General features: G+C 40.3%; 1 protein-coding gene across 1 annotated transcript in view; it reads right to left on the reverse strand.

Annotated features, from left to right (window-relative positions):
• Nucleotides 1–22,700, reverse strand: part of LOC129092054 (SH3 and PX domain-containing protein 2A-like) — a 51,488-nt gene that overhangs the window by 5,391 nt on the left and 23,397 nt on the right. Inside the window, exons 6-9 of the mRNA XM_054599824.1 lie at nucleotides 22,054–22,085; nucleotides 14,071–14,199; nucleotides 4,141–4,254; nucleotides 1,351–1,434 (exon numbers count right to left, since the gene is read on the reverse strand). Of these exons, the coding sequence (XP_054455799.1) occupies nucleotides 1,351–1,434; nucleotides 4,141–4,254; nucleotides 14,071–14,199; nucleotides 22,054–22,085 (359 nt within the window). The remainder of the gene's footprint in view (nucleotides 1–1,350; nucleotides 1,435–4,140; nucleotides 4,255–14,070; nucleotides 14,200–22,053; nucleotides 22,086–22,700) is intronic.

A 22,700-nucleotide genomic window follows, 5' to 3' on the forward strand; every position in this document is an offset into this window, starting at 1 on the left:
CACATAATAGAGAGCAGAGGCTTCATGCTGATTTATACATTCCCATGAGGCCAAGGGGCAGAGCAAAGACATAATTTCCTGTCATTATAGCAATTCCTGTGTAAATACAGACAGCACTGGGAGAAGAGGTGTTTTCAAAAGAAAGAAGGGCATGTAAAAAAGCACTCTTAATGCTGTCCTCCCAGTTGGTAAACAGGAAGCAACATTTTGGTGACAAATTATTCCATTTTCCTTTTCTCCACCCATTTCCTTAGTTGTGTAGGAGCTGAATGTGTGTGGGATTGTAAATCCCTTTACTTGCAAAAACCAGAGTAGGCACCACGGGTAGAGATATTTCTGTATGCTTTATTTTCCTTTTGCCTGGTTCTTCCGGCCTCTTTGTGTTGGGGCTGGTGAAACATTTTCCTCTCAGCAACCTCCTTCAAACAATATCCAGCAGTGCACTGGAGGGAAACTCTGAATCAGATGTTATGTTAACCACAACATGCATCGCCTGCATCAGTGTTATAAACGATTCTAGTGGAGTCAGCAAAATATCTCTTTTTTTTCAAAGACAAAGCAGGATTTCAGTCCTAGGGTGTAAACAACTCTCTCTCTCCACTCCAGAGAGTAGCATCCACTTCTAAGCGTTAACTTTGGGTTGAACTCAATAGCTTATCCTCACTCCCACTGTCAAAAATCCACATGTATCTCCAGTGAAAAAAAAGCCCCCTTGACCATGACAAGAAGAACATGTGCAAGTTTGTGGTTGACAATGTCTTAAGAGAGAGATTAATACGGGTCTTTGTTTATCTGTCAATATTGGTTGCTATTTGCACCACAGCACGGTAAATATCTGTTTCTACTGCAACTTTTTTAGAACATGCATTTATATAAAAAACTACATGTACACTTCATTTGCTCATAAAAAATCAAAATATGACTCTAAAATGCAGCATAAGGCATTCCAAAGTCTATTACGCAACTACTTTCAGATAAGTGGGTAGTTTTTTTTTTTTTCTGTGACTCTGAGAAGATTGGTTTTGGCACACAGGGTTTAATTATAACAAAAATGCTTACAGGGAGCAATTTTGTAACAACATTTGAGTTTAGCATCAATAATTGGTGTATATAAAGATGATGAGTTCACCTTAGGCTTCCAAGCTCATTTCATATTAAAGTCAGTTAGTGGTTAGTTAGTGGTGGATTGTGGCTCATGATAAATGCATTTGCTGGAAGACGACACAGAGGGAAAGACTGAACAAATATGTGCATGAGGAGAGGGAGGAGATGGACCATTTGAAAAGAGACAATAAGTAAGACAAGAACAAAGGTAGCGAGGGAGGTCATGCAGCGTCTGTCTTAAATCACCTCGGCTCTGCTGCCGGCTGATGACACCCCCCAACGTCCATCTCCGGTCCAGCCTCTTCAGATGAGCCTTATGCCGCTTAGTAACTGACAGACACATGTGGTGACCAGATGATGACAAACAAACACGAGGAGACATGAAGAGTGAGCACAAATGTTACACAAACACACAAATGACATGGAGCCAACCAGAGGAGCCCCATTGTTAGCTACATGGAGGACATAAAAACAACAAAGCACAAAGCAAAACATGGTGGACAGTTGGAGTGGATGGATGGATGTTACAGAGGAAGTGTTAAACCCAAGACATATTCTCTGTGGATTGTAATTAGGATGTTGTTAGCATGGTTCTCCCGTCCTGTTGTGTTAGTGCATCTGGGACACACATTGCGGCTACAAGAATGTCAACCAATTAATAGAGCAGCTGCTTGGAGCTGTGTGCCTCAGAAGGTTTAAAAGTTTCCCTATACAGTGAAGATGAGAATGATTTCTGCCAACTGCAAGATTTTGTGTCATATGCCAAAATGATAGAAGATGCAGCTCCTGTTAATTATATTATATAGGAAATAGAAAATACTTTTTATCACTTAAAAGTGCTAAATTCACAACTAAGAGCATAGGTATAGCAGCAAACAACTATATAGTAGAGAATGACGTCACGCTCCCTCCCTGCTTTGTTTATGTAGCCGGTCCAACCGCACATGCATGTTAGTGCTCTGAATTTAGAATTTAGCACCTTTAAATTCTCTTAATGATGTAAATCTGAGACAGAACCACAGAGAATTAAAATTGTTTAATTCTAGGCAGCTGTTAATTTGATAAAACCAGTGACAAAAAAGTAAAATTTAAAGGAACAGCTTTTGGGAAATATACGCTTTCTGACGGATATAAAATTGACACTCAAATAAATACGTTATATCTCGTTTGTTTCATTCATACAAAAAAAAGGCATGTAAAAATCCCAATTTACCATTTGATAGGGGCTATGTACCACACCATTTATTGCCTCTGAGCAGTTACCAGGCAACAAGCAGACACTCCGGGAATTCAATAGTCCCAGTCAAACTATTTACATAAAACATGTTAAGTTGTGAGCTTTAAAGGGGATGGTAGGTGGATTTGATAACTGTTGGATAGAGCTACAGTAGGCTAGCTGTTTTCCGCCTGTCCATTCTTTATGGTAGGCTAAGCTACCCGGCTGCTTGAATTAGTTTTATATATACCACACAGACAGAGTGGTATCAATCCTTTCATTTAACTCTCCACCGGGAAGCAAAAAAAGTATGTTTTCAAGAATGTCTAACTATTCCTTTCGGCAATATGTTTATTTTTGAGTAAAACTTGTCCAAAACAAGGAGGAGGATTCACTTCCATCAGTGCACAAACTCTCATGAGATGCTGTCTGAGCTTTCAACATGTCTAGTTTTTAGCTTTGCGAAAGAACCATTAAGAATTCCAATAGCAGTTTTTCAGCTTTTAGAAACTTTTTTTCTATGACACTGCGTTGGCACAGACTGCTGAAGACCACAGGACTGACAAAGAGATGCTTTATGAGTTTCATGCCATTCCCATGACTGAGTAGACACATAAACACTAATTACACTGACAGATTGTCCTTTTCCAAAACCCCCTGGCAGCAAATTCCAGCTATCTCTGACAGGCAGATAGGAGTGTTGGGTGTAGACGTTTGCATTTGTGTCTGTGTGTGGTCATACATTTGTGGTATGCATACATGTTGAAATCTTTTGTTGATAAATCTGTATTCGAAATGGGGGGGAAAAGGACATTTAAACATATTGTGAAATAGTAACAGTTTAGCCTCATGTATTCTCTCTCTCCCTCCATACTTGAGTCATAAGATATACACCACTAAGGGTATCCTGGGTCCCATTGTTACAGAGTACAGCAATTGTATGGAAAAATATGTTTTGGCCAGAGTGCTGGAAAATCTTGATGTTGCAACTTAATTATTTCCCTGCCTCCAGTTTGTTAGGTTTTCTCTAACATAAGGCTGCATACATCTTTACAAACAAGCTGCAGTTGCTGCACTAACTGTCAGGACTATCAAAGTCTCTGAGATAAACAAATTGTGTCTACTAATAATGAAAAGACTTGAAGAATGAAACAATTGCTTGAAAACCATATCTGACAGGGCTATCAAGATGATTTCACATTTGGACGCCATCCTCACGTGTGCATTATATTCTAGCAAACCAAACTCACAAAACGTAACATCAACACTTGTTTACTGTACTGTAACTTATCTGCAATCCACAATGATAAGCAGAGACTGCATGAAATAGCATAACTCATGTCTTGAACTTGTTTTAAATTACATTAACCATAATTTAAAATGCATGAGTTGTGAAATATTCTTGTGTATTTTTCCTTACTGCTGATAGAAACACATGCTTCTTTCATGAACTCACTCCATGGATGTCATATCGCTTAATATTGCACTGAATCCATTCTGTACAGTCCATCACTTCAGTGGTTGTGGGTCTAGTCTCTCCTGGAACTCTTCCTTGCTGTTTACCAAGGCCTGAATCTACACTCTGTTCAAGCGTGCTTATGATGGCAGGCACACAGAGAGAGGTGTTCACACCAGTCCGGCGTCAGCCGCCAGCGTAGGCCGGCAGTGGTGAAGTAGTAGAAAACTTGCTCCATTTTGTCACAGATGAAAGGAGGATTGAGGGCAGAGGTTGGTGTGTGTCTGGGTTTATAACGGAGTGTGTGAGGTTCTGTTTGTATGTGTGTGGTCAGGAAGTGGCAGGAGACTTTGCAGTGACTTACCTTCCCCAGCTTTAGAGGCGCCCAGCTCCAAGTCATCCCGTGTGCCACTGTGGGAGTTGAGATAGGTGGCAGGGACCCAACCCTGCTCCTCTGCAGTGCTGACAAACCACCAACCTGTGGAAACATACACAGGCTGAAATCACCAGGACTATGTAGAGTGTACCAATGGGGAGAGGTGCACAGTGTGCACTGTATGTCATACGATCCATTGTACGTCATACAATCCGTAAAATTGAAATGATTTGATGATGTTTTTAACAGCTGAGTAAAATAATAATTCTCCACAAAAGAAAGATGAAAATGAACACAGATGACACACCGGATAACATCTCCTATCAAATCACTTGTATCACTTGTATCTTTGTTTTAGTCATTGAGCCCTGATTTGACAGAATGTATAACTATGATGAAAGCCAAAAACATCGGAGGGAACACCGCCTGGCTGTAGCTCAAGTCGTGACAAGGTTTTGGTCAACCTGTGTTTCATCAGGATCAGTCATGATTTCAGTGGGAAGGTAATTTCTGAAAATGCTGTTTCTAGCCAAAATAACCATTTGCAATGTCGCAGCTAATTTGACTTGGATCCTCTGAGTATGACGGCATTTCTCTGACAACTTCTTTATGACAAATGCCTAAGCTGGAAAGGTGTACACACATAGTACACTTCAAAAATCTGATCCCAATAAAGTGAGTGGTGTAAAGCGTTCCATTGTGTTAGAGAAGGTGTGCTTTATAGGACCTTGTGGCAAATGTAAAGTACATCTGTACACTAATCAGAACATTTTAACTTGTGCTAAATCAGTTCCAAAAAAAGTCACCCAACATATACGGGTGACAAAGTTGGCACAAAAACTGTCCTGCGGGGTATGCCGCACATATGCTATTTGTTGTGGTTACGGGAATATAATATGGCTGACAGCTGTCTGGACAACCCATAAAGAGGATAGGGGTGTTCCATCACACTTTCACAGCTGGTCCAGACGTCCAGTGTACATTTTCCTACAGAATTGGTTAGTATTGAGGTAATTGAGTCGCACACAAAAAGAAGCAGAATGTAGGATGATACACAGGAACAGAAAGAGGACGTATTACTTAATTAATGATATGGTTAAGGATGAGCTGCTAATATGGAAATAACAGCAATAAGAGTGTAGACGCCTGTATTAGGATATAATGATTCATCTGCATTTAGTGAAACGTGTTGTAATTATGTCCTTCATTTCGCAGTCATGAATCACAATTAGGTAGGTTGCAATTAAAGGCTGCTTTGATAAGAAGAGGTTATTACTGGTGTATGAGGTAGACAGGAAAGTAAACAGTGCTTCATTCAATTATGTTGGATCTGCTTTTATGTGGAGAAATGAATTTGATAAGTCAGTTACAATTTCTTTCACACCTGCTGGATCATGGCATCTTATCTCTCAGCAAAAACAAAACCAGGGTGGGGATACAAAGCTCTACCGACACTGAACAATCCCTCAGCCTGCTGTTTTATTCAAAGACATTGTGGCTTTCACTACAATTTATTTATTTCTGCAAGATTGCTTTTAGGATTTGGTATCAGGTTCCTTTGTCAGGCAGTTTCACACTGTATGGTTTTAAAAGAACAAAAACTAATACATTTGAAATGTTGGCAATCTCAAATTCTGATGACTAACAAAACAGAATTTGTTCACCAAATGGGTCTGGAAACGAGAAAGCATTGGAGATATCCCGCTGACAGATCAAATGACGTTCTCAGCAGAGGAAATAACTAAGAAAATCATTCCAGGCCTTTTGGTAACTACACATGCGATCTCTGTGATTCATATGACGAATGAGTTATTTAATTGATGAAGTGCTCAGCTAAACAACAGTGTTGCACAGAGTTAGGGTGCGTCCAGAGAGGAGGATGCTGTTAGTGCCTGGCTCTGAGCAACATGCTGGCTACGGCTCAGGTACGCAACAAGACATGTAATGTGCTCAGGCTTTGCACCAAAGCTAGGGCTTGAACAAAACCTCATGCCAATAAATCAGACAAAAACAAAATGGTGTCTACAATATTCAGGACTGAAAATACACTTTTTTTCCACAGTGGAGCTGAAAAAAAAAGGTTTAAGTATTGTTTAGCATTAATTACACTGATAAATTAGTTAATTATACCATCTTTTTACTTACTATACATCTCATTGTGTCAGTTAAACATTTTAAATAAATCTGATGAGTCGTGTTTTAATGACCAGCAAAGGGCAACATCAACTACATTAATGGCACATTGAATTAAACTGTGCATTATTAGAAAGGTCAGCTTGGCAGGCGTAAAAAGACCTGCGTCAGCTCAATAAAGAAAAAACCTTACAGTTGCAATTTGTCATTTTCACACTAACGTGCCTGCTTCGGAGAAATGTCATTCTCACCTCAGCAAACCGACACTTGTAGAAATGTAAGCAAATAGAAGAATTAGTTGTAGGAATGTACTTTAATTGAGAGCACTTCGCTGTAAGTCTGAAAATACATACTCAGCAAGGACACACTGCCACTTTAAAAAGGCGTAAGTAAATATATACTGTTATTGATGGCTATAGCTGCTTTGGCTGTGTCTTTCAGCCATCCCCCCATATGGCAGGTGCTTAGGCTGAGTTCACTGAACCTCAAAAGAAGCAATAAAAACACACACACACACACATTACGCAAGTACCGATTTCCTGGCCATTGTAGGTTTATATCAGGCAGGTTGCAATTATATGAAATGTAGAAAAAAAATACTTCTAAAAGAGAAACCTGCTTCATGTATTTCATCGCATGCATTCATTCACAGAGTGCCTGCAACTGAATCCTGCACAGAACCAGCTTCATAAATCGATGTATAGCGGCAAAACAAAATGATAACTTTGAAACCATGATCACATTTAATCTATAGATTACGTTTAGAGCTCCAGATTTCAAATGAAACCCATTTATATTTTACATGGTAATCATTTGTACATTCTTCGCGATGACATAAACCTTAAACTGAGGTCATTAAAAAAGAACAGCTGTTTTTTAGGTCTTTTGTTGCCAAAACATGGATTTAACTTTTTCAGAGTTAAAAAGTTAAAAGTAAAGATCCTGTGGAGTGAATGAATTAAGTAAGATTATCTGTACAGATGTGGGAAGTTGAAGGAAGAATACCTTATGTCTGGAAATATGTGTGTGGGTGTGTGTTTGGACGAGTGCAAAGAGACATACATTAAAAAGCTAGACCTGTATCTGTATCCGTCTATCAGTCTGTATCACAACCTGCTTTTCTCCATGTCTGCCTGCTTCGCTATCCACATTAGGAAAAGTTTAAAATCTTGGAAAGCTGCTGCAGAGTTTAGCCACAAAGGAAAAAAAGAACACAGCCAAATGCTGACTGGCAGTACACTTTGCAAAACATGAATCAATATTAAGATTATAGCTACTTAGTCAACATCCTGAGTAAATCAAAAAGCTTTTCCGGAAACGTTTGAGCAGAGTTTAGTTTTGTAACCCCCAAGGTTCTGGGATCATTGGTTGCATAAGACAATAGCTAAACCCAAAACCCTCTGGTGGGGTCTATAACACCATTACCTCGAGGATCATGACCACAGACATCAAACTTAAATGTCAAAGCCTCCGAAAGGAAGAAAGCAAACAGTTTGTTTTGACACCACTGTTGAATAATGACACCATGAAAAAATGGAGGTATGTAATTCAGTTTATGCCTCAGTAGCCTGCTGTGAGCTGCAAAACTCTGGTCGTATTAAGTTAACTGCCTGCTTGATTCCCATATTTCTGTAATAAAAAAAAGAAAAGTATGATGTTAGCATAATTTAGACAGCATGTCACTAACAGATCCAGATTTGAAGCAAAAATGTCACATTTTGGGGAAAATACTTTTGTCAGCACCGGCACATCTGAAGCTCATGTTATATCTTGTAACCGCCTGGACTCTCCGATGGTAGCCTAGCAACTGGTCATAGCCAAGAAAAAGCCCGGCACATAAACCCTTAAAATATAAAATTTTATTTACACACTGGTGTTGCAGATTAAACTAAGAACATTTTAATTTGTGAGCTTTAGAGGTGGTGATAGATGTATCTTGTTTTCGTTGGACAGAGCCAGGCTAGCTGTTTCCTACTGTTTACAGTCTTTGTGCTAAGCTAAGCTAACCAACAGCTGGCCGTAGCTTCGTAATGGCAACAGCGGAGCAAGTAGATGCTGCAGCCGGTAGCTCCCATGACTTTAGCTACATTTTTGTCTTTATTGCTGTTGTCTTTATAGCAATTCAAGAACCAATAGCGTATATAATGAAAACATTCCAATGTTGGTTATGTAAGATAAAAGTTGTCCTCATAGTCTCACTTAACTTTAACTTATATTCTACCCCTGCAAGTGCAGATACAGTACCAAGACATATTTTGAGAGAGAGAGCAGAATTTCTGAGCTCTAAGAATCTCTCACACAGTATCAGCCATCTGGAAACTCTATCAGCTTTAAGACCACAGCTTCATTTTTACTGTAATCAACAACAGACTCTCAGTTGCAACAAGAAACTAGATTTATCACATTTGGGTTTTTTCCCAAAGGTGACTGGATGACCTATAAAACAAAACCACAATCTACGTATACAATCAATCATCTAAGAAACAGCATACATAACACAGTGAGACATTGCAATGCTCCTCAATGTCCTACTCATCCCTACAAACAAATTATCGAGACAAATAGACCTCAAACTGTGCTTAGAATTTTTGGGGAGAAACTCTGATACTCTGTAATATTCACAAAGGATATATACACATCTAGCATTAACATGAGAACCACAGATTCAGCAGCACAAGAAGGCTGTATTTTCCACGACCTGAAAGGATGAGGAATGCAGTGGCTCAGCAGTCCTGCAGATATCTGACACCACTGTTGAGTAGAGCAGGAGAAAACCCCATTCATTTCCAGCTTCTGTGTTCATTAACAGTGGATTCAGTATCAAAGCACAAGGGGGAAGGTATTCAGCCCAACATACACACATTTCCAGTTTTCATAAAACACTGGGTTTCAATTACCTGGGTGGCTGTGGTGCGAGGCGGGGGAGGCCAAAACGGCACAACACGACTTTCAAGAGCTGATGTTGACCTAAGGAACAACCTCCTCTCCCTCCCAGCCTCTGAAAGGATCCCCTCATGGTCTGAACTAAGCTATAGCCCCCAGCCTGTGTGCTCTGTAGGCTCCACTGATTTGGAGACACAGCAGTCCTTGAGTGTCTGACAGACCACCCCTTAAAATGCTGGTTTAACTCAATGGTCAATTCTTGAGTGCGAGACAGAGGCACCCTTTTGGCACCACAGACTGATTTCTGTACACTATTATTACCACTATTTGTGCTCTTAAATACTGTTATCGCTTCTGTTCTTCATTTCCTCTGCCTGTTTTGCTCTCTGACAAGATGCAAGAAGATAAAGTAGCAGAAGTCCTATGTTCAAAATACAGTTACAAACCTCCCGTTTGAGTTTCCATATCTAAAAATACTGGATAAGGTTGATTTCTTGAGACGGTCATTAGTGCTTCCTATGGTAAGCTGAAAGAATGTGGTAGGTGGGGATTACTATGAGTGGATAATGTTTCTTCCATCTGCTGCTGCAAATTCTGCTTAAAAAGGATTTAACACTTGGCAAAGTTGTCTGTATCATGTCTTTGGTGGTTCGCTGACAAGAATTATAGGATTTTTCCCCTTTTATACAGGGAAACATGTTCTTGCTGGAACTGCACATACCAAACTGGGAAACTGATGGTTTGAGCACAAGTAGCACTAGAATCTCAACGCTAACCTTGCCTATAATCCTCCTGCGTATCAGAGACAGAAAATGTGGAATTGACGGAAAAATACATGCAATTTATTTCAATTTCAAACATGCAGCTGTCATTGATATATGCGGCTGTCACGCTTGCAGGAACCATTGATGCTAGAACCTGAACAGAAGACAGTCAGCTGGTCATTCCAGTAAATTGTAATAGGTGCATGTCACAGATGAAGCAATAAATACTGTAGACTTACGACTTCAAGGATATACCCAGTTTATTACCTTTACCAAGGTTATGTTTTCCCTGTTTGTTTCTGTCTATAGCTCAGACAAAAGTCTACAGCTTTGCTAGCGGCTCTGTGAGGCTGCACTTAGACACAGCAGTACGTTCAGCTAGCTGCTAGCGTGGCTAAAAACAATAAAAATAACTAAAATAATTGAATTAATAATCTAGTAGTTATCTGGATGGTTTTTTTGCCATGACGCATAAACTGCCTTTTAAAATTGATTAGATAACTTTAGATTTTACAGGAATAATCCTTTTAAAAAGTAATTCTGTGCTCTTGGGAGTAAACTCAAAAAGAAACCGCCTCTCTGAACATGGAGCTCCAGCTGAGCTCTGCCTTGAGATCATCTTGCTTTTAGCCTAAAGACGGAGAGCTGAGACATTATTGTATTGATACATTAGTTTTCCATGTGAAGGTAGAGAAGACATCCTGCACATCCATCATGCCACGCTGAGGGACATGCCTGCTTAATCTGCCAGGATTTAACTCCAGCAGGCTCTTTGGGCTTTCAAACCAGAAAGTCAATCATCACCTGCATGATACCGCTGTTACCTTCCAGCTACTCTATGGCTCCCATTTATCAAAAATAAAATTGTTAGTGTTTGTGAGGACAAAAAGGGCAATTTTATACAGATAAGATTACTGTGACCCTTCAGGCTCTTCCTGAAATTTCACCCACTCAACCCTCTTAAGTAAACTGGGTGGAGCAGTAGAGATATAATACAAACTGTACATGGGTGGTGCCAGGGGGTCTTGGGGGAGCCTGAGGCACTGACGGATATGAGCTGGCCTCTCCAAAACAGACAGGCATTCCTGGAGTTTGTTTGGCACAGTGTAATTCAGCGAGGCTGATGTAGACTTGGAATGGAGACAAGTTAAAGCCTGACTGGTCCACAGAGGGAGATTTTCTACACAGCACTGGGCACAACTTGCCTAACGCTGCCCTTGAGGTGAAGGCAAACCAGCTGCAATAAGTACAATATTTCCAGAAGTGACTGCAAATTATTTTCCTTTCTTTCATACTACTCCATGAAGGGTCAAAGTTTAAACCACTGAATGCAGAGCATTTGAACTGACCAACACGGCTGCTAGCTTAGCTTTGGTTAACATCTCTCCAATATAGTGTAAACTGAGGAGGCATCCTGGAGGATCCATTAAGCCATTATAATGAACCAACCTCTCTGAACCACTAACTTTGGCAGGAAATGGCTTTTTCCATTTTCTCCCTGAGTTTCTCGTTGCACTACTCTCTCCTCCGGAGCCAGCATCTCCCCCTGGCAAACTCTCATAAAATTGACAAATAAAATAGCTGCAGTAAAGGAATAAAGTTTTTTTGACATTATTAAATTGTAACTTCTTCAACATTTCACTCCCTGAGATTATGACATGCATTATTTATTGAAGTTTTATTCCTGAAAAACGGAATGCTACAACAGAACATCAAGCATTTGTCTACCCTGTTGATCTACTCTATACTGCAACTAGTTCAAACCCAACAGAAAACAATACAAAGTACTGTACCAACTGAAACAAAGGCCAAGACACAAACTGTATACCGTCAAGGCCACTGCAATGGAAAATACTGCCTTGGCTCTGAACAGCAGGCTGGAAAAGTGGAGAAAGCTGAGCTCTCTTATAGGTCTGACCTAGATTCACTGCTCTGTCAAAAGCATATATTATCTAATCCGAGGTAAGGAAAAGTTGATAACTGCACTGGGCAGAGAGTCACAGCCAAAGTCTATGGTACAGTAGCTTTAACAGCAGGACTTCTGTAGAAGGACTGGGGTGAACTGTTAAAATAATACAGAGCTGTAGTTTTCCATTTCTACAGCAGACCTGTCACTGTTACACTCTCATACTATCACACCTTTGTGTAAAAAACCTTGTCCAAAACCAGCCAGACACACAATGCTGATACAAAATGACTTGGCTAGATGACAGCTTACATATATTTTCTACTCACCGGATCCAAAGACTCTGCAGGGGGAACCCAAGCTAGTTAAAATGTGATTGGCTTTAAAGACAATTATGTAACTATAGCTGAAGGCTCAGTAAAAATCCATACAAACCTTTTATCATTACAAGCGTAATGGACACCGCTCAGTGCCTCTAATGCAGCATATTCGCTGCTTAGCTCTGTAATGCACATATCAGTCTGTCAGAAACAATCCAAGGGTTTTGTACTTATCCTGCAAGGTAATGGATGCTGAATTCAATGCACTCAGAAATCTTCTTAGCACACAGCTGGTATTGTTAGTATTGGCAAAGGGATATGGAGTGATGTCACCCATGCAAATAGAGCAGATTTAGCAGACTTCTAATGCAGGAGGTGTTGAGATTTCAGTTAAATGCTAGCTGTGCTGCTGGAAACAGTCTCCATAGCAAGATGTAGGAGTTGTGGGGCTGTATTTACTCCAGATCTCTGTGAAAGTGTCAGTCAGTGTATAATAAAACTGTCAAATAGCTTTAGGATGTGTTTTAAGTTGCCTGGAGTCTACTGTTTTGCCAAACCAGAGATGAATGAAGGAGTGAGAGCGGCAACATGATATACCCTCTGCATCAGGGAAGAGGATGAAATAAAGCAATAACACTAGCTACGGCAATAACACGGAAGCCTCGTAATCATAAATCTGCAATGAGACCATTGAAGTGCATGAGTTTCACATTCTGCATGGAACATCAACACACACATCAACCACTGTAACTTTGCACAGTGGTCAGCTGAAATACAAAAGTGAAGGGGCCTCTACTTAAAAGCACAGGACCATGCAGTTCAACTTCATGGAGGAAAGCTCTCATATAAGGCCCCCCCGATAAAAAGACTTCAAGGTGTCGGAATATTTGCCTCACTGGGGCTCCCCATTGGGTTGAAATCCTACTGGAGCAGGGAGTGAAAATAAATACATGAACCCGAAGGCAGGACACGTGACACTTCAAAGCACTCTACAGACCCTCTTCCTTAAGGCCAGTGTGGCATGGCGTTTCACTCACACCCATCATGAAACCCAAGTCCAACTGCCTTCCTGGTCCCCGTTTCCTCCGTCCCCATCCGCCCGCTGAAGAACACATGAGTCCCATTACTGTTTTACTGTCTCAGCACACCATTAAAGCCGAACGTCAGACCCTGTTACTAGCCCTATACCTCTCTGGTCACTCCTGTGTATCATATGGCAAATACCCTTCAAAATAAAAGTTATCAAAGGCATGTGTTCAGATCTGGGTGTCAGTAATAGTTGCTAGTTTTAGCATATTTATCCAAGACACATTATTTGATACTCGTTACATTAACAGAACATAACATGCAATATTTGCTGAAACAATAATTAAGGTTCCGGGAGGCATTACAGATTGTTTCAAAAATATCATGAAGTTGTGCTTTACATCATTATGCTACTGACTCTGAATATTAAATATTGTCAAACTGAGTCACAGATCCTAAAACATGATGTTGGTCCTGTTTGCAAGCTCTTTCCAGAGGTTAAAGAGCTGACTAAGGATTCTCTGCAGCTGGCATTTGTAAATCCAGCATGTCTTGCTAGCTTTTCATTTAAGTGAGGTGCAATAATTAATATGAGTCTAGAAGACATTCCTCTTGCTAGAGGCAACATTCTGGCTCCCGGCCTAAACCAACAGTGGGGAAAAAACAGGGCTGACTGGAGGCCAAAGTGAGCCTCCAGATGGGGCTAAGTAACAGCTAGCTGAGGACAAAGGAGGTGAGAGGGTACAGTTAGGGGAAAGGGGCAGCATGTTCGATGAATTATATGGACTCAACCGTGAAATAATTTGTTTGTGTCTGACATGCACGCAACATGCATCTGCTTTTACTGCTCAACATGTCTTTCTTTTGTTTTGTTTTGATTACTCACCACTCTCGCTCTTCTCAATGACGTCGACCACCTCGCCCGCTTGGAGGCTGATTTCTGCGGGCTCTTGTTTCTCGTAACTGGCCACCACCACATATTGATCCAGGAGCATGGGATCCGAAGCATCCAGACCTGGGGTTGATGGGAAAAAACATGCTGTCAGCCAGCTGCCAGCCATAGGTCCACGAGAACGACTGCTGGGCACTCGTTGTGCCATAGGCCACTTTGTCTGTAGAGCTCAGCCAATCACAATATTCACAGGGCTCAGTGCATCTTCCTGAGAGTCTAGCCATAGAGCTGCATCCCCCTCCAGCCCAACAACGAGGGCAATGGAGATGCTGAAAGTCTAGGAAAAGTATCTTCCTCCAAAAAGTGAAGGATCAAGCAGTCAAGTGCAGAAAATCCATTCTGTGTTACTGAAATGGCCTCATCCTGGTTGTCCAACAAAGCTGGGCCCTGGTCAGTAGATACCGGTAAGCATATTAACACAGCGGAAAGAGGAGCAGCAGTGAGGAAGAAGAAGTAGCTTTAGAAGTGATAGAAAAGTGAGCTAAAGCCAGCTGAGGACAGGACAGTAGAGTGGGAGAAAGAAATGGTTTCCCCTGGAAAATAAACCATCTGCTTAAAAGCCTCCTTCTCTTCAGTTGGGGCTGGAGCTGGAGGAAGAGTAGGGGGTTGTGAACGCCAATCATAAGAGTCGGCACAAGAGGCCTTAAATAGAACCAGATGAAGGGGCTGGAGCTGTGCTCAGAGGGATGGCCCTCTGACTCAATGAAACACTAGAGCTCTCACTACAGCGTGCAACCCAGCCAATGGAAATCTTCCTTTCTGTACTTCACGGAGTTAACCATCTAAACACCAGCAGCGAATGTGTTTTTTTCACAGTTGGTGCGTGCTTTCATAACTTGGTCATGTCCACTAAAAAATCTGAGTTTGGTCACTCTAACTAACTACAAGGATGCCTTGGTAAAGACAGAAACATGGGATTTTATTTGTAACCAAGTATAAAAGGCCTCGCTAAACATGACAAACATCTACAAAAATGTTTGCACCACATGAGTAAGGCTGCATCAACTGAGCCCGACTGAAGCCTTAATCGTGAAGAATCCTTAAAACAAGCATAGCTGAATGACCTAAAGCAGATCTAACAAGAGTCAGCTGGAATCCAGACAAAACCACAGCTGACATTGAGTTCACACATTAACAAGAGCTTCGGCTGAACACTGAATTCAAAGCTCCAGACAGAAAGGGAGCTACTGTCTGCACACTTTAGATTATATCTGTTTACACTAATAACGCTGCTAGATACACAATGTACTTTTATGGTGTGTTTGAATTACAGTAAAGGATCTACAACCACAGCAGTGATCGCAATCTCCATTTAGGTCACATGCCGCTATAACTAATCTCCGTCAGTTAGGGTATTGTAAAATTAATATGTTGGCTCTTGGAACAACAAATATTTCAAGCAAAATAGTGTCAGAAAAAGAAGAAAAAAGACAGTTTTTCAAAATGTGGTAAACAGAAAATATGGTGAGAATGTAAAATATGAATAATTCAGTCCAATAGATGATGGGAAGAGGCTTAGATAAGAAATAAATGAGGCAACTTGGATTAAGCTTTCATTTCTCCAAAGAGCTGACCTGGCGACAATCCTTCACACTGAATATTTTCTCTACTGATAATATTTTGAAGTCAAGTTGGGAACAAAATTTAAATGTCAAGGAGCTCATAACTTATGAAGATGAACTCGGCACCATTAACATCTCAAATGCTAAAACTGCCAAAGAGTCTGACACTGGATTACTGTGGTTGGGCTGTGGTTTATGTAGCTTCACGTTATTTGTGCAAGATGTTTTGTCTAAACCGCAAAGTTGAGTGCAGAAACACTGTAAAAAACATATTATTCAAATTACGGGGTACTGCCTTCTTGCTCTTCAAAGTATAATATGACAGCAAGTACCTTAATTGCAGAAAATATTTGTTTTGACACCATCTCGGAAACGTGCGGTTGAGTGGTTTGTTTCAACTCATAGATCAAATAACGCTAAATTGAAATAAAATAAGGACTTATTGGGAACCCTTTTTCAAATAAATGTGCTATCCTGGACATTGTCTTATAAAACAAACACACACACACACACACACACACACACACACACACACACACACACACACACACACACACACACACACACACACACACACACACACACACACACACACACACACACACACACAAACTCGTCAACAATATAATTTCAAGACAGATGGACATAAAACTCAGCGGGTCATGATCTCATAAAACCATAATCTATGTCAAATGATGTGAATGGAGGTTTCTACTACACACGATTAACTACTGCTGTGAGAGAACTGTAAATCTGAGACCTGAGTGAGTAAAGACCTTCTCTGCAAAGTCAATATGCCTGAAAAACAAAAGCTAATATTTCAGCCTCATGCAGGAAATTAAATGTTTTGCAACAGCAAGAAGACAGAGCCAGAACAAGAAGAACATGTGTGAGTAAAACATGAGAAGAAATAGTCTTGGACAGGAAAGGTCTAATTTCAAATGAACTGTGTAAAGAGAGCTATAAAGTAAATGGTATAAAATGAGCTACATAAATTACTGTGTTCAATTCAAGGTTACAGTTAAATGCATTAGCCCGGAAAAGTAATGATACTTCAATAAGTCACTCCCTGAAATAAGGTGATTTCATATTATTCAGTGATATAGAGCAGTGATTTCAAACCAGGATTATCACTACAGTTGCCAGGGCGTATGTGGAAACATTGTGAGTAGCTCACCTAATGTGAAAAAATTTAAATTACGATTTCATCAAAAATGAATACAGTATATATCCCTAAAAAGTGCAAAAAAAATGAGCAACGGTTCGAATAGATCAAAGTAATGGCTAAATGGTTGCACTGCGTGGATACAAGCAATAGATAAAAGTTTAAAAAGTCCATAGTCTGCAATTCCAAGTGATAGTTGTACAAATACAAGCTTAACACAAAACAAATTTTACATTGACAATTCAATTGTATGATACAAATACTGTAAAACTAAGCTTACTTTATTCAAGTAAACATATTTGGAACATGATGGATGCTGTTGACGAAGGGGCATTTGAGTTCATCTGATAGGGCTGTGGGGGTACGACTGATAAAAAAAAAAGGTTGGGAACTTTTATGGTGTTTGTGTGAACTTCTGGTTGTGTTAATGTGTTTCATACACTGTGTATGCACAGTGTAGATCTAATTATTCATGAGCTCTGAAAAGAAAAGTATTTCCTTCTTGGCCTCCATCAGATAGCCCTATTAGCCACTCTCTGTGTTTATATCTCTCCTCGCTCAGATTTATACATGTGCTTCCTGCTCCCACCCTTGAACTCCCTGGCGTCCTAACTCCATCCAACCCCCACCCCCACCCCGACTCACCCATCATCAGCTCCCTCCAAAGATGATGACAGTTAGAAAACTCTGCAATAGTTCATCACCAAGAGGAGGAAACCAGGGAGTCTAGTCTACCCATTTAAACCAAGGAACTTTTTCTTCGTGAGAGATTTTTCAGGATCAAGCACTTTCAGATGATAGCATAGTTGGCACTGGCCTTTATGTCTTAGTGCCAAATTTTGAACTCTGGGGTAACTTTATGAGAGCAGATCTGGGTTCAGAGCAGTACAATTTGGCAAAGTGCAATGCTTTTGTTTGGCTCCTCAGCAGCAGATGTGCAGTTGGATTGGAAAAGGACACAGAACTGCTGTTCAATGTAGCACAGATGTACTCATGTCATTGAATCAGTATGTGGCCTTGAGGGAGAAGGGGCAGACCACAAACAAATGGTACAGAAACCTTCAGCAAAATCATCCTACAGTAAGACAGACTCCACAAGGCTTCTAAAAACTGTTGAATGTCTTAATCACGTTCACCTCATCTGCTGAGTGTTTTAGGTTTGGATAAAAAAAATGTATATCATAAAAGTCAAAAGAAAACGTACTACAGAAGTTGCATTAGACAAAAAGAGCATTTTCAAATATAGCCGGGGTTTGGAAAAATATGAAACCTACATTGTTTACATTTTGCATCCACCAACTGTAACCGGCACACATATGCGTCTTTATGCACAAACACAAATGTTACAGTTAGTTTTGTGTATAAAATGGGGACACACTCTTAAAAACATCCCTCTACAGATCTACTAGAGGTAAGAAACTTCACAGGGTACCTGTATCTTTTGTAGTTACTATGACCCTGGATATTGCGGATAAAGATGTTTTCCCAGAAGTCTGTAATCAGAGGAAAACTGCCAATAAAGTATGTGGGAATTAAATCCAATCCTCCAATTCATTATGTATTCCAGGAGAAAATCTGATGCCTTTAAGACTTAACAACTAGAATGTGCAGCCAAAGCAAACATGAAAAACAACATAACGTATATCTATGACTGGCAATATAAAAAAATTACAGATACTTAAATAAACAAACATGTCTGATCTTTTTTATTGCAGAACATTTTCTGGCTTGAATGTGGTGTTTTGAGCAAAAAGCTTAAGTGCTGCCTCCAGGGTTGGAGTCCACTGTGACAAATGGTCACTTATCAGAAACAGAGAGGCCTGTATTGGATCTGCTCTCTGCTGGCGGGGGCGGAGCTTCGACCCAACAGAGTTAAGTTGTAACTTCAGGGGGAGAAAAACATCTTTACATGGATGTTTCAGCTGTATCCATAAAATTAACAGCAATATCTATGAAAAATAGTATTATATTTTAAAAAGTGTAAGATTTGATTAAATCTCGGTTGTTGTTTTTTGGGCTACAGTGAGAATCATTGTCCATGGACCTAGAAGATTGGGGGCTGTTCATTGAGAAAGAAGCTGCTGAACCAGTGTACCGTTGTTAATGTGATATGGAAGTACTCATTTGCCTTAATGATTTCCTCTTCCAGTTTAAAATCTTATCCATCTGCAAATACAAACAAACACAGACCTCTTGACCCACCCCACCATCTTACATATGAACACATTAACCCTTTTCCTCCCAACAAGCATGCGTATAGCCACATACAGTATCTAAACCCCCACACAGACACGACCTCATGCACACATACACACACACACACACCCCCTACAGGCCCCCAGAGACCCGCAGCTCAAATAAAGACAGCAAGTCTGCACACATAAACACACTCCCTCAGTCCGTGCGCAACACTGAAATGGTTTCCACTTGCCACGTAAACCTCCTCTCCTCTCCAGCAGCTTTTCACATGCACTACACCCCTGAACGCTCCGTTTCTTTTTCTCTCCGGTTCAATTTCTAACTGTCTTCTGCTCATTTCATTTTCTTTTTGAATAGGATTATCACTGACGATTTAAAGAGGATCAGAATCATCTGAGCCTCAATAACCCTCAGAGTAAGAAAGAGTTAATCCTAAAATCGGAGCTAATTCGATTCAGATTGTTTTCTTTTACCTATGAAACCTTTCCCCTGGTCTTTCTCTCCCATGTGTGGATAAAGTATTATGTATTTCATCACCGTGGTATCTTGTTGAAAGACGTTTCCTTTAGGGTTTGGTTATGGCAGCATGTATTTACATCAGTCCTAGTTATCTGACAGTGATTTATACCGACAAGCCCGGTATGGGCAGTCAATCCTGCCAAGTCCATTATGTGTTAGACAGGAGATAATATGTCTTTCTTTGAAACTTATGCAGATAGTGGCCTGGCTCAATAATGCAGAGTGCTTCAACTTCATACTGTGGGAAGTCCAGAATCTTACTGAAAAAACATATGAGAGATAAAACCCCTTAGTATATAACACTATTCCCTTTTTAATTCCCTTTTTTTCTCATCTCCATCACCTATCACTCCTATAAAAAAGAAAAGCACTATTGAGGAATATCAAAGACAATGAGAAGTGAGATAAGATAGGACTGTATTCTTCCCGAGGGAAATTTCAGAAGAGCGAGACATAAAAGGAAAAACAATTATGATGTTGCCAATATTGTCATGACAGCAAAGAAGATAATGGGAACAGGGAGTGTGTCAACCTAAGACATTCATCTCATTTCTTCTGCTTGCCAGGTAAACAGTGCTGCTAGTCAAACTTTTAACCGCTAGCTGTTTTGTGGTGAAGGGCTACATTCTCCTGTTAAGGGGCAGGGACTCAGTAAACTCTTATGGGAGACCTGCACCATGTAATTATGGAAACCATAAGCTGCAGCTACAGCACAAAATCACCACAGATTCGCTGCATTTTATCTGCTGTCCTGCTCTAAAAAGAGAGAGATCAATCTTTCAGCTGTGTTAACCGCTAATGTCCAGCTCAGGGACTATAGTGAAGGTTTAGAGATCAAGTATGCAGGGATTGTACAGTACGTGCTCCATGTTGACTGTGAATAGTAAATCATTATGCGCACCAGACATTAAGTGTGTTATTGTTGTTTCCGCTGGTCAACTTGATCCCATCGAATGATTTAATGTAAGCATAAATGCATGTGCATCTTAGAAACGACAGAGCAAATAACATATTTACTATCAAACAAAACCATAAAGAATAAAACAGCTAAAACGGTGCATGCTAACGTCAGGCACTATATGACAAACTTTCCATGCAGCAGATATGAATATAACTGGAAACCAATCTAACATCTTGCACAGACCAAATGTAGGTTACGCGACACACACACAAACACACACACACACACACACACACAGCTGAAATAAGACAATTTTTTCCATGTCGCTATGTAGCTGGAATTCCGTGTTACGTAAAGCCTCAATACCATGGAACATATAATGAAATTAGGTTTGGGGTCTTATTTCGTTTGGTGGCAACTCTGCCACAGCTTTTGCATCGCCCGCAGAAAAATGAACTTACAGGTCATTTACAGAGACTTTCATTGCCCAGCTATGTCATACATAACTGTGGCAGATTGCAGGAAGGAAGGCCACAGCAATTTTGCATCTGATTGCACGGCTAGTGTGTAATTTAGTAATGCATGTGGGTATTTCAAGACTGCATGCACACAGAAATACACAACACTTGCACAGCTGTTCACTAAACCCCTCTCATGCCTTTCCTGCTGCCTCCTACGCCTGTATCCCCCTGCTCAGCTGAGTCACTCAGTCTTTATGTCTTCCTTGCTCTCTCTCACATACAAACATGAAGCCAACAGCCAACCCTGGCAGAGCAAACTTACAGAGGCGCAAACAGGTGGTCTCTCCAACCTAACACTGTTTTCTTAACTATTTCATTACGTTACAGAAGTGTTTTGGCAGGTTGTGTGTTTTTCAAGACCATGTACTCTTGAAAAAGAACTTAACAGACATTATCATATTCGGTCCTATAATATTGATAATGAAAAAAGAAGCAAAATAATCTCGCAGAACCAGAGATGTCATCTTTTTTATTCTAAACTATAGGGCTGCAACTAGCAATCATTTTGATGATCAAATAATCTGCAGATTATTTTCTTGATTTATGAAACAATATTTCCAATTAACTGTCATATGTGATAACAAATCTCAGCAAATCCTTTCATTTCAGAAGCTGAAGCAAAAAATATTTGACATTTTTGCTTAAAAATAACTGATTATCAAATTAGTTGCTGATTAATTTGCTGTTGATCGACTCATCGATTAACCGAGTAATTGTGGCAGCTCTATTCCAAACATTCTTCTTCCTTGTCAAAACCAGGTGAGAAAAACCTGGTACATTACCCACAATGCAACGTGACTGCTGGAAATTTGGGTGAGTTATGCTAGCAGCGGCTAATGTAGCCTAAAGGCTCTAGCCTCAATCAGAGATGAGGAGCAGACTACAGATGTGTCTCAGATAGTTTTAATTTTCAAACTTGTAGTCAAAATCATAATATCAATCAAGTAAGTAGTGAATACAATGAAGACACAATACAAATAGATGGAGCATCAAATAACCGTAACATGGATTATACTGACCAATCAGGGTAAAATTAATTCAGATTCTTACCTGATTTACGTTTGCCGGAGCCTCCGCAGTCTCTGCAAAGGAAGCAACACCAGAGGAGCATGGTCAGTATGAGAGTGTTTGAAAGAGAGGTCAGAGCATTAAAAAGACTTGATCAATCCAATGACTGGTTACAACGGAATCTCTGCCTGGGACCATCTGAATGCAGTTGGCACACAAGTACCAGCCAAACCCTTGTTGAGAATGCATGCAGAACTTGAACCCACTACCAGAGGGAGGGAGACGGGGGCGGGATACAACATACGGGTGTGTGCGGACGACTACAGTAAGTGTGTCAAGGACAGTAACAAAACAAATCAGAGCTATATATGATAATATAATGATATATACTGCTGTGCAAGTATGTTTTTTTTTTCGAAAGGCAGACTTGGTGGATATGAAGGAGATGCAGCTGGCTATGGTTAACAGAGCAGCATTTATTTAGTTGACAACAGTATCATATCCCATTGATAAGTCCCATTCATGTTTAGATGTGAGAGCGCCTTTCCGTTCCAAAGCCTGGACTGTAACAAAACACTGAAAGGATGAGCACTAGTGTCAATGAACCCGCTCTGTGCTTTCATACTCATCAGTTTATCACCAACTGTCTGTGTGCGCATTTACTGTACACGTCTTTGTGCTCCTCCTTT

The sequence above is a fragment of the Anoplopoma fimbria genome, chromosome 6 (assembly GCF_027596085.1).
Source record: "Anoplopoma fimbria isolate UVic2021 breed Golden Eagle Sablefish chromosome 6, Afim_UVic_2022, whole genome shotgun sequence".
In the NCBI taxonomy this organism is placed as follows: Eukaryota; Metazoa; Chordata; class Actinopteri; order Perciformes; family Anoplopomatidae; genus Anoplopoma; species Anoplopoma fimbria.